The sequence below is a fragment of the Arvicola amphibius genome, chromosome 13 (assembly GCF_903992535.2).
Source record: "Arvicola amphibius chromosome 13, mArvAmp1.2, whole genome shotgun sequence".
In the NCBI taxonomy this organism is placed as follows: Eukaryota; Metazoa; Chordata; class Mammalia; order Rodentia; family Cricetidae; genus Arvicola; species Arvicola amphibius.
In genome coordinates, this window is record NC_052059.1 from 71,985,775 (window position 1) to 71,998,867 (window position 13,093).

The 13,093-nt window shown below is 42.9% G+C and overlaps 1 protein-coding gene across 2 annotated transcripts in view; it reads left to right on the forward strand.

Moving 5' to 3' along the window:
• The first annotated feature begins 1,158 nt into the window (after positions 1–1,158).
• Positions 1,159–13,093, forward strand: part of Vcl (vinculin) — an 88,857-nt gene continuing 76,922 nt past the window's right edge. Inside the window, exon 1 of one of the 2 annotated variants that reach the window (XM_038309589.2) lies at positions 1,159–1,457. In XM_038309589.2, coding sequence (XP_038165517.1) covers positions 1,290–1,457 — 168 coding nt within the window. In that variant the 5' untranslated portion in view covers positions 1,159–1,289. The remainder of the gene's footprint in view (positions 1,458–13,093) is intronic. The other variant, XM_038309588.2, reaches the window with a different exon arrangement.

The window sequence follows — 13,093 nt, forward strand, 5'->3', positions numbered from 1 at the left end:
TCTCAGAATGAGGAAGCTTAGGCAAGAGAATTCGAGGTTAGGAAGACATGCAGATGTCTTAAATGTGGTGAGAGTTGAGCAATTTGGGCCTATTGATCAACGTGTAAAATGTACACAATTTTGTATTTTTACTTCACTGTTTTCTTTTTGAGATGGGGTTTTGTTGACCACTGGAACTTCATTCTCAGATGACCCGACTACTTCTGCCTCTGGAGTTCTGTTGTAACTACAGAGATGCTCCTTAAAATATAAAAAAGGACCCTCCTCCCCCAAGGTCACCTGTAGCTCAGGCTGGCCTCAAACTTGCTCTGTAGCTGAGGATGACCCTGAACGCCTAATTCGCCTGCCTAGTGCTGGAATACAGGCGGCTCTATCACGGATGATTTTATTTAGTGCTGGGAATCAAACCTAGGGCTTTGTGTATGCTAGGCAAACACTTGACCCACAGAACCAAATCTAAGTTGATTTGCAGGAATGGAGCACCACAGTCACTAAATCAGAATGAGGTAGACCTCTATTTCTCCAAAGTGAAGGATTGCCAGGTAATTTTCATTAAATCTCTAGTTCTAAGAAAACGTTCTCATTTATTTAGAAAATAGATACTTGCAAGTGAACACTTACGCAGGAGGTCTAGAAAGTGCCACACCAAACAACCGGCTGTGATATCTGGGGCCGGGGAGTCCCCACGTTTCTGGGTGTATTTTTGTTGTCTGATCTTCTGAATCACTGGGAGGAGACCGAAGAGGGAAAGTTGAGCACCCTGCAGGGAGAACTGGGGTTAGCGGGGTCTTCACAGGCGCCAGAGCTGCCCAGAGGTGAGGAGACCCCGCCCCACTGAGGTGATTCTGCGGAGGGGCGGAGCTCCGTCACTCTGAGGAGGGAGGCGGGCCCGAGGGGCGGGGCCACCGACTGCAGCCGCGCGCTCCGCTCCCACCATGCCCTTATAAGGAGCGCCCCGCGAGAGGGTTCGGGAATCCGGTCGTGATCCCTGCGGCGCAGCCCCGATCCCAGGCCCCTCCCTTGGGAATGGGGGCGGGGCGGGACTTCGGCGGTGCGGCCTTGGAGGCGGGGCTTCTTGAAGCAGGACCAATAGAAGCCGCAGTCGAGGCCTGAGCGGCGTTGCCATTGGGTGCAGCGACGTGACAGGGCGGGGCGCCCGTGGGGCTGGGTTCGCCGAGGGAAGCCCGGACTCTGGTCGCCGCTCCGAGTCACTCTCTCCCCGCAGGCTCCCGGCCCCGCCGATCCCAGTTTCCCGTCGCCCGCGGTTCGCCGCCCCGCTAGCCGCCGCGATGCCGGTGTTTCACACGCGCACGATCGAGAGCATCCTGGAGCCGGTGGCGCAGCAGATCTCGCACCTGGTGATTATGCACGAGGAGGGCGAGGTGGACGGCAAAGCCATTCCTGACCTCACCGCGCCCGTGGCCGCCGTGCAGTCGGCCGTCAGCAACCTCGTCCGGGTGAGCGCGCCGGGCCTGGGACTGGAGCGCGGGCGGGAGACATCCCTCGGGTCCCGGTCCGCCTAGTTGCTTGCATTCGTAGGCAGCCTTGCCTGTGGCTCTGCGCGGAGTGGGCGCCTGGGCGGGTGTTGTGGTTTCAACGGCTGATTTCTCTATTCCGTGACCTTGAAAGCCAGCCACCGAGTCTTTCGGGGCCTCAGTTTCCTCATCTATAAAATGGGAACAGTCATCAGAAAGCCTTCCTTGGGGCTGTGTTGTGTTTTATTTGTAAAGTGCCTACCGTGTGTGTGCCCATAGTAGGTTCCCAAGAAGTGATAGTCGTTAGGTTGTCGGACGGTCCCTCCCCTGGGCAGGCTCACGTCCCTAAGTTGACTACCTTGCCCTCAGCTCCTTTTTAGGCCTCTCCGGTCCAGCCTGTGGGTGGGTTCTCTTACGGACTCCCTGCCTTTCCTTCCAAGGATTCTTATTTTTACCCGGCCGCTCTCTTTCTGATACTTCTTTCCCCCTGAGACCCACCCTCCCCAGGGCTCCTGGTGTCTGACGTCCCCCCCCCCCCCCCACCTCCCCACCACTTGGCTTCCTCCTGTGTCTGCCGCCGCCTCCTTCCCTCCGGGCCATTTCGCTCACACCTTCGGCACTCCTAACACCTTTCCGCAGTAACTCCTAACCGGGAGCCCTTCTTTCCCTCCTGCATGACCCCGCAGCCATTCATTTTATTCCTCCCGTGAAGCTTTCCCACCCAGCTTTACTTGCTGTCAAACGGCTTCCTCCCACTGGGGCCTTTCCAGATTCGGGGGGGGGGGGTTCCTCCTCTGTCCCTCCTCTGGCAGGAAGCAAGATGGAGCTGCTGTGAGAGGCCTGTGGAATCTGCAGCCCCTGCCTGAGGGAAGGCTGGGGCGTCCTTTTTCAAAGTCTGCACTTTCCTGCTGGCCACCGGCTCTGCACTGATCTCTGTAGCCCACAGTTGTAGTAACTGAGGTGCAGCCCGCTTCTGAAATGGGAAAAGAGTCCCTTAACTGTTCCGTGGCTGATGTCACTCTTGCTGTAGGCTGGGTGTGACTCCGAGCAACTCAGGAAAAGTTCAGACTGCTTGGGAACTGAGCTGTGTAAACCGTGTCGGGGCAGTTGATAGGTAACTGTCAGTCGGGCGGGGCTTGGGCTATTTATCTGGTTGAAGGACTTTAGTGTTCTTCCTGGGCCTTTATGGGCCCGGGGGCTGTTTCAGGCATTTCAGGAGACTAGTAGCTGGGAAGCTGGGGCGGTAGGGGGAAGGGGGCGGCAGGGGAGGAGGGACGAGAGGAGGAATGGACCTCAGACCAAATTCCTTTTTTTCTGTACAGATAAGTAAGAAACCATTGAGTAGGAGCGCTGCATTCATTCAGACTATCTTGGTCTTCTCCTCGTTGTAACTAATTTAATCTCAGAGTCACAGTACATTCTTATGTAGTGTTGTCTGACATGGCTGCATTCCAGGCCTCTGGTTTTTCAACAAATGGGAAACAATGTAAAGAGACAAGGTAATGCTGTCCTTCCATGTAGTACTTGAGGAAACGGAATCTTAAAACCACATGTCGCACTTGGAACACAGCTAGTGTAATCAAGGGGTTGATAGCTGGTTAGGCTATTTAGAGAAAAGTTATTTATGAGCTTCCGTGCCATGAATTAATAAGCACTGAATGTGTGTTGTATGAAGAGTGTTGTAATGAATCAATGGCTCTCAGGGTGTGCATGAGAATCACCAGGGGGGCTTTTTAGATATAAAGATTCTGGTTCCCATCTTGGACTTACTAAAGGCTCTTCAGGATAGTTTTTGTATTTTTTTTTAAAAGAAGCTCCATGGGTAATTATGATGGCCATAGTCATGAGACATAAAAAAGAAACAAGGGCAGATATAAGATGAAAAAAATTACATACTTCCCAACTCCTACAAAAGGTCTTGGATGTTAAATTAGAAAATGGAAAGGATTGGTCTTAATCATAAAGAAAGGTACCAGCAGGTTTCACTAAGTAGATTGTCTTTATTGCAGGTGGCAAGGCAAGTTGGAGCGCAATTAGACTTGAAGCCAGTGCATGGCATATGGGTAGTTTAACAGAAGGTCTTAACCAACAAGATGCACAAATTGGGTGGGAGGATGAGGGGAGAACGGTGTGTGAGAAAGAACACATGGTTCTTGGGAGGCCAGAGACCCATCCACTGTTTTGAATCCTTTTTTTCTTTTTTTCCCTGAGACAAGGTTTCACTGTAGTTTTGGAGTCTGTCCTGGAATTAGCTCTTGTAGACCAGGCTGGCCTCGAACTCACAGAGAACCGCCTGCCTCTGCCTCCCGAGTGCTGGGATTAAAGGCATGACAACTTGTTTTTCCTTCCTTCCTTCCTTCCTTCCTTCCTTCCTTCCTTCCTTCCTTCCTATTTTTTTTAATTTTAATTTTTTTCTTTTTCCAGACAGGGTTTCTCTGTGTAGCTCTGACTGTCCTGGAACTCATTCTGTAGACCAGGCTGGCCTCAAACTCACAGAGATCCTCCTGCCTCTGCCTCCCAAATGCTGGGATTAAAGCATGACCATCTCCCTGTTCAACTGTTTTTCTTAAATGTTTGGGTCCTATACATATCTCAAGTTCCTAACTCCTGACTGGAAAACACGATCTAAATAGAAACCTTTTTTTTCTTTTTCGCTCCCCAGTTCCAGCCCTCAGCATTGACACACAGATGGCTCAATAAACAGGGTTAGAAGAGGAACTGTGTGGAAAGATGAGTTAGAAGGCTTATAAGACTTGAAGAAATTAAGGCCTAGGCTTTGAATGCTGCTCCAGAGATGGAAAAGGAATTAACTTTAAAAGTAGTAGAAAAATAATAATGACTGGATCATAGAACTCTGAGCTTGCAAAACTCATGCTGTTTCTATAAAATAATGAAACCAAGTTTTGAGTAACTATTTCAAAATCCTTATGATCAGAGTGTTTCTTGGAAATTACTTTGGGAGGTTATGTTTTTATTCTAATGCTTCTCTTTGGAAATTTCTTTCAGTGTATGCCAAATTAGTCTTGTTGTGGTCAAGAAAATGTATGTTTGGAGAGAAATGGGCATGCCGTTAGCTCAACTACTTGGCATATGGCATGCTCTCCAGGATACAAGACAGGGCTTCTTAAGCTTTTCCGACTCCTGATTCCTTTTGGACTGAGAAATTTTTATTCAACCGCAGGTATACAGCTACCTAAAATAGGGATATAAGACAAACATTTACCAGTAAAGTCATAAGTTTATTTTAAAACATTTTCATTAATAAAAAGTGCAAATAAATTTGCCTAGTAACGAGACAGTTGTGCTTATTTACATGTAAAGAATGAATCTTGGCTGAATACTCCATACTTCAGCAATACAGAACATCTTCAGTGTTTTTCAGAGTTGGTATGTATTCTGATTTTATAACTAGCAGTTCTGAGAACTCTGCTTCTCATAAATATGTAGTACAAAGTGATAGAACTATGTACAAGGGCCATTTCGGAAATAGTTGGAAATCCTTAGTTCCAAGCCAAAATTCCATGTAATGATTTTCTTTTTTTATGCAACTTGTCAGCAACTTAGACATCATTTTAAAAAAACCAAACATCTGAATATAACACAGTCTAAAGACATACTATTTTGATACTTACATGCTTGGGAATGATGGTCAGAAAATATTAGAAGTCTTTTGTAATTAAACCATTATACTTCTAGAAGTGTAAAAACTTTGTGCAGTAAAAACTCTGCAGTTCACAACTAATGGTAGTTCTGAGTCTGAGCAGAGTAAGGCCTTGCACAGTGCAAAATGTGCATGTTGAATGTTCAGAACCAAAGCTATGATGAGGTTGCTCCATGCAGCATGGTCAATCACAACCAGAAACAATTCCAGTTTATTATTTGAATGAACTTTTGGTTATTGTGGTTGAAGAGCATTTTACTGGTGCTACATATTTTATCCTTTCAACATTCTGGTTATGTGACCCTGTAAGATCATGACCCACAGTTTAAGAAGCTCGTGTCTATATGACTAATGGCTATTTCTACAGTTAAAACTTATTGGAGGAAGATGAAATTCTCACTTGTTGAACATGGCCATTTACTTATAAACAGAAATTTATTAAAATCTTATTTGAATGTTAAGCAGTGGAGAATGATCTTAATAAGTGATAATCGATTGAAAATCAGAGTTGGCATTCAGGAAGTAAAACACTGGAAGTTCAGAGGATGGAGAGATGACTGAATGGGAGAACCAGAGAAGGCTTTGTGGAAGATACAACATTTGAGCTGATCATTTAAGATAGAGAATTGAAACATTTAAAGGTGTGATAATAAATATCTTAAAATAGAAGAAATTACTCAGGCAGGCAAAGGTGCAGAATTTTCAAGTATTTGAAAAGCAAGTTTCAATTTGAATTGCTTGGGGCGCAGGACTCATTTGGATTTGAAGTTTCTATATCTTTTTTTTTTTGTTGACAGATTCACTGTGGCCGCTCTAGGCGATTTAGGAGCGTCTGTGTATCCCTGGTTGGACTTAAACTTGTGATCTTCCTGCGTTGGCTTTCCAGGTGCTGTGATTCTGGTATATACTACCATGCCTGGCTATGTCTTCTTTTCTGCCCAGGATCCTAAATAAGATCCTAAATAATACTGTGTGGTTTTTTTTTTTTTATTATATTCACCTCCCTTATAACTTTTTCTTGTCCCCCACATTCCCATTTATCTCCTTTCAGAGCAATTTGGACTACACCCCATTTGCAGCACTTACTCATTCCTTTTTCTTTTTACCTCCATAGTCCCCCAGCCCCTGCATTTGCTTCTTCTGGACATTTCCTGTATACAGAATCATACAGTATGTGGCTTTTGTGCCTGTTTCCTTTTCATTTTGCATAGGTTTTATTCCCCAAGGTTCATTCATAGTGTAGTATGTTTCAGAACCACCACCACCACCACCTTCTTCTTCTTCTTCTTCTCCTTCTTCTTCTTCTTCTTCTTCTTCTTCTTCTTCTTCTTCTTCTTCTTCTTCTTCTTCTTCTTCTTCTTCTTCTTCTTCTTCTTCTTCTCTCCTCCTCCTCTTCCTCCTCCTCTTTATTGCTAGATAATAGTCCATTGCATGGAAGCCATTTTAAACACAAAAAGCAAATTCAGTGCATTAGTAAAGCAGAGGAGAGGAGGTAGAGAAGGGAAGGGTGGGAAGTGGGAACAAAAAGGAGGGGCACCTGTTCTCAGGATGGGATGTGGTGGACAGTGTGAGACAGTCAGAAGCCAAGGCTGCCCATCCTACAGCATCACCTCTAAATGTTGCTTTTTCTTCTGTCCCTATAGCGAGCTGTCAGTCTTCGATGTGATTGTTATAGCCATGTCAGCTTTATGGAGCTTCTGAAACTTCATCTCCCTTTGCATCTGTAGTCATGTGTTGTAACTCTTCCTTGCACTCATGAAATATTTATTTTGGGGGGTTTTGTGGCCTTGACTTTTATGTGCCTTACCCACATAAGTTCGTGGGACCAGTGCTGGAATAGGTAGTAGGATTGTTTTCACTTGAAGCTGATCTATGGGAAGGTCTGATTTACTCCTTAAAAGAGACCTGTAATTAATTTTGTCCTTTGTAATTATCTGTATAACACCTGCACTCAGTTCAGTGTATGTGTGGAGGCCAGAGGTGAGGCTTGCATGCCTTTCTCAACTGCTTTTTCACCTTAGTTTTTGAGACAGCGTCTCATTGACCTGGAACTTACAGGCTCAACTAGACTGTCTCGCTAATGAGCCCAGGAGATCTACCTATCTCCACTCTCACGTGCTAGGTTACAGACGGACATATCCATGAACAACTTTGTACATGAATGATGGGGATCCGAGATCAGCTTTTCATGCTTGCATAGACAGCACTTTATCCACTGAGCCATATCTCCAATGCCTATGAAAGACTTCCGTGTTGGTGATCCTGTAACAGTCCTGTGGGTAGATGTTGTGAGGTCCTTATTCTGTAGATACCGGAACCAAGTGTAGAGAAATTAAGTAGCTTCCTTACAGCTCGTAGCCTGGCCCCTGGCCCCTGGCCCTTGCTGTCTTTCTCTGTGTCCTCTGGATTTGTCACTTCTCTGTCCCTTGTCTGCTTAGATTAGAATTGTTAACTGTCAGTGGGGAAGTTCCACCAAGAGCTAGAAGCAGCAAGCGTGCTGTTAGCCACACGTTTCCATTTATCCTGGGCCTGACTGCAGTGTCTGTAGAGTCTGGCTTTGGCATGGCCTTCATGACTGATCTATGTAGAGGCTGATGTGATGTGGATTGCTGTTTATAGTCACACCTCAGTCTCACAACATATCTCCCACTTCCCTTTCCCTCCCCTTTCTTTCTCAAGAAATAAGAATATGTGCAGGTCAGCCTCTGAATACTTTATCTGTAAAACAGATAAAGACTTAGTCTGTCTGTTTGTCTGTCTGTCTGTATATATATATATATATATATATATATATATATATATAATGATCACATATCTTGAAGCCTATTAGAACTAGGTAGTATTTGAAATAAGTTTTATATTCTTTGGAAGATCATAAAGTTTCATTTGAAAAGCTTTGTCCCAGAAAGAAGATGCTTAAGAATGCAACAGATGTGAACTCTATTCTAATAACATTAACACTATGTGCCTTACAGAACAGAAGGTTTCTGGAAATTGTGTATATTTCTGCAACTATCTTTGTAATTTTAGTGAAGCCCCAACTTAAATGTTTGTTTATATCTGAAAAATAGGAAGTTAGCTGTTATATAAATAACATTGATAATTCTAAATGGACACAACAAGGTTTGGCTTGGTCCCCTCCATCCCCTTTATTGTTATGAAGAAAGGGTGGTTTTAAACCCCACCTTTACAGAGATAGGGTTCACTTGGGGAGTAATAGAACACATTTTGTCTGTTTTCTTAAAAATAAAGCAACCTAGGGCCCATAGAGATGGCTCAATGGTCAAGAGCACTTGTTGCACTCAGAGTGGTCTTGGGTTTGGTTCACATGATGGTTCGTGGTCATTTATAACTTCAGTTCCAGGGGATCCAACACCCTCTTCTGACCTCCATGAGTACCAGACACACCTGTACCACACCTCAATACATGTAGTCAAAAACTCATGCATATAAAATAAATTAATCTAAAAATAAATAAAAATTAAGCAGCCTGTTTGTTTTATGATCATTTATACATGTAAAATGTGTGTGCATGTGTGTGTATATATATGTATACATACACATACATACACACATACATACATATATACTCGAGAGGGCGATCATTTAAAAGCTGAGGGCCAGCAAGATAGCTTAGCAAGAAAAGGTGCTAAGGTGCTTGTTGCCAAACTTGACAACCTGTCACCAGGCCTGGCAAGTTTGATTCCTGACCTACATGCTGGAAGGAGAGCACTGATTCCTATAAGGTACTTTCTAACTGCCGTGTATGCTTTGATGTGGTATTCACCTTAGCTGTTTGTCTTCTCCAGTAGCGTTTAGGGCTAAGTCTGTTGTGGTCATAGACTTACAGTACAAATTTTAAAAATTTAAATGTGCATAGCATTCATTTTAATGTATTAGGAATCAGTGTACAATTGGTACTTCTAGTCCATAACTTTCAAACATCTGGTATAGCTAAATTTGAAGCCTTACAAATTTATAATGGCTCTGGCTAATACAGGTCAAATATGTACTCAGGGAGGAGTGGATGGCTAACTGCCCATTGTTTGAGATAACAAAAGTGTTCAGGCTATTTTGAGTTGTGGTTTCTCTGTTTAGGAGTCATTTCAACTATGCAGGCCACTTACTAAATTCATAGCTCAAGACTATGCCTCCTATCTGGAAGAGGCATGGGATTTTGCATTCTCTTTTTGGGAGTGCCTTTAAAAAATTTAATGATTTAGACCAGGTGTTCGTTCCTCTATCATTTGGAGCACTGCTGGTTACAGTGTAGCCTTGTACAATGAGTCATGAATTCCGCAGTAAAGAGCTGTATTTCCTTGATCCATATGGCAGGAGACAAAGATTTCAAGTTGATCTGCTGCTGCTTTGCTTTCTGGCTGATTCAAGTCCAACCTTTTTATTAAGACTTATGTTGTCTTGACAATGGTGTTTCTCTCTCTCTCTCTCTCTCTCTCTCTCTCTCTCTCTCTCTCTCTCTCTCTCTCTCTCTTTCTCCCCCCCCCATATAATAAAAACATTTTATCTCAACTTGTGGGTCAATACTATGAATTTCAAAATTTTAGCTAGCCAGTCATAAAATAGGAAGTAGAAAGACAGTGAAAGCTCTTAAAGAAAAGTCTTTCCTTTAATATACCAATTTCTCTTGGCATTTTAAGAGTATTTGGGCACTACCAAAAGTAGTAGTGGTCTTTAAGTAGGAGGTATCAGAGAGAAGCTGATCTTGTGTCTTTAGAATAAATCTCTGTGTTCAGTCAGATAATTGTTCTTCTCAGATAAATCTAACCTTTTCCTAACCTTAATCCTTCCTATAGGTGTTATGTATTTTTAAACATTGTTTTGCTTTGTGGCTTAGGCTTCCTGAAGTGGCTGTGTATTCCAGGCTGGCCTTGAATTCAAGGCCTCTTTACTTGCCTCAGTCTCATAGCTTGGGCTAGTCTCAAACTTAATGACCTTAAACTGATCCCCTCTCTTGAGTTCTGGTAGTACATTTGCATGCCAGGACACTTAGCTAAAATATTTCTTGTTACAAATTATATTTTTTTGGAGACAGGATTTTACTATGTAGCACAGGCTGTCTTGGAACTCAAAATCCTCTTGTCTCTGCCACCCTGAATGCTGAAATTATAGGAATGTACCACCAGTCCTGGTTCACAAATTATATTTTCACCATTGAAAATTTAGGCAATCTCTACATTTTTCAATGTTTCTTGCTGTTTTTTAAGTTTTGTGAGCCTGATTGTCTTTTGTAGTAGGAGGCCACTTGTTTGTTCCCTGCCACTCAGCCCCAAAATAACCTCCCAGAAACTGTATCAATTAAATCACTGCTTGGCCTATTAGCTCTAGCTTCTTATTGGCTAGTTCTTACATCTTAATTTAACCTATTTCTATTCATCTGTATATAGCCACGTGGCTGTGGCTTACCGGCAAGGCAAGGTTCTATCCTGTGTGTGTCTTTGGTGGGGCTACATGGCTTCTCCTGACTCTGCCTTCTTTCTCCCAGCATCCAGGTTAGTTATTCTTGCCTAGCTCTATTCTACTCTATCACAGGCCAAAGTAGTTTCTTTATTCATTAACCAATAAAAGCAACACATAGACAGAAGGACCTCCCACACCAGTCTTTTTTATTTTTGACTTCTTGAGACAGGGTTTCTTTTTGTAACAGTTCTGACTGTCCTGGAACTAGCTCTTGTAGACTAGGCTGGCCTGGAACTCACAGAGATTTACCTGCCTCTGCCTCCCAAGTACTGGGATTAAAGACGTGCACCACCACCGCCTGATTGTGGTTTCTTGAGGAAAAGGATTTGGTAGTCCCTCCTTCGGTATGTTGGTCTCTGGTATTTGGTATTTCCAGAGTCGTGATGGGTTATTTCATGATGAGCTTACTTTTCTATCTCTTACCTCTATGGGAAGTCTTGCTGGTTCTCTTGTCCTGTCCTAAATGTCATTCTGTTCCAAATGCCTGTGAGACCACAAAGAAAAAGGACTAATAAATGACACTATATTATACTGGATTCAGCTTTTGGACTTTTGACTTCAAAAAATTTGTTGTTACTTCTATGAGAAGTAAGACTTTCCTTGGGTTGATGTGAGTGTGGGCTGTGTTATGTGTGTGCATAGAGGGTGAGAGCTGAAAATTAGAACTAACAGTGTTTTGAGACTCATACTGGGTTGCAGAGAATAGAGTCATTGGCCCTTAGACAACTTCCCACCGATAAAATTTCCAGTTGAGTGACTTTCAAGAGGAAAGCTGAATTTGCTGCAGTTCTTGGCACAGCTGGCCATCATCCAGGTTAAAGCCATTCCTTCTTTTGAAATAAGCATAAATTATTCCCGTAAGTAAGCTTTGTGTGAGGAAAGAAAAATGGCTTGCCTGTTCTTAGAGCTGAAAGTTAATGGACCTCTATTATCTACCTTCCCAATGTTTTTAGCCTTCTTTCTGTTCCCTCCCTAGAATATTCATTGTTTACCAGGTAGAAAATATGTTTTTATTCATATAGTTAAAATAAGGGGTGTAGGGGGGAGCTGAGCATGGTGGTGCATGCACGTCTTTCATTCTGGTTTTTTGGAGGTAGAGACAGAAGGATTTCTAAGGTCAAGACCAACTTGGTGTACATTGGGAGTTCCAGGCTATCCAGTGCTACATAAGACTCAATAAAATAACATAAAATAAAGATGTATAGGTGGGCTAATGGATTGTACAGAAAAAAAATCTATACCAACACTGCTTAAACTTCCATTATCTAATTCTTCCCAAATATTAACATTATTTACTAAACTGTAGCTGTTACATTATTGGGCATTGTGAGCAATGCTAGGATATTTAAGCTATATAAATCATTGCATGCAATTCAGCCATCCAATTCATAGTGAGTAAATTCCAGGCACAGTCCCAGTGTGCATATGGAGATAACCCTGTCTTGGCCCACCATAGGTTTATAGAGAATGTGTAAGTATAAATAAAAATAAGACATGAATTTGGATTTCTGTTTGAATTTTGATCCTTTCAAGTGAACAGAATAGCCAGCCTTGGTAGAATACATCTAATATGAGTTAACAAATAGCAAATACCCCAATCAGGCTTTAGGTATAGATGCCAGGTAAATCAATGTAGATCATAACAATAATCTTGGAGGAGGGAGGATTGTAGAGGTAATGGTTAAGACTTTAATGCCTTGGGTTTAAAACCCACCATTAGGGCTGGAGAGATGCCTCAGTGACTGTCTTCTGCCCATGCCTTTGTAGTTTGGTTCCTAGCACCTATGTTGGCAGCCCAAAATTCCTGTGACTCTAGATTTAGGGGACCTGCCACTGTCTTCTGGACTTTGCAGGCAGTTGCACTGACATACATGCCCCCCACATATACATGATGAAAAGTAGAATAAAAGCCTTAATCCTCCCCCCAAGAAATCATTGGCTGTGTGGTGCTAGGTACTGTTGAGGAAATTACTTGGTTTCTATTTTACATGATCCTCTTTTGTAAAATAAGGTAAAGATGATGTGTTCCTCACAGTACTGTAGCAAATGAGTTCATAAAAATATATAGAACTATTACTGACACATAGTTAAGAGTGCAGTATGTATTAGATTTTATCACTAATATTCCTTCCATGATTTTAAGTCACATTTTAAATCTAGTAAAAAGACTAATTTTTAAAAAAATGCCTAAGCATAGCTCTAACTTTTGCTCAACAAGGCGAAGTGCCAAGGAAAGCTGTCAGTAGAGTTCCATATGCTGTGGGGTACACAGTCTACCAGCTGCGGGGAATAGCACAGCTTTAAGTAGCTGAACCTTTGATTTGCAGTTTCTCTATTTTTTCTCTATTCCTTTTTTTTTGGAGGTGGTGGATGGGGGATTAAACCCAGGACTTTATACCTGCTAAGCAAATGCTATACCCCCGACCTATACCCATTTATACTTTTTGTTTTCTCTTCCCTTCCTCTCTTCTTCCCCTTC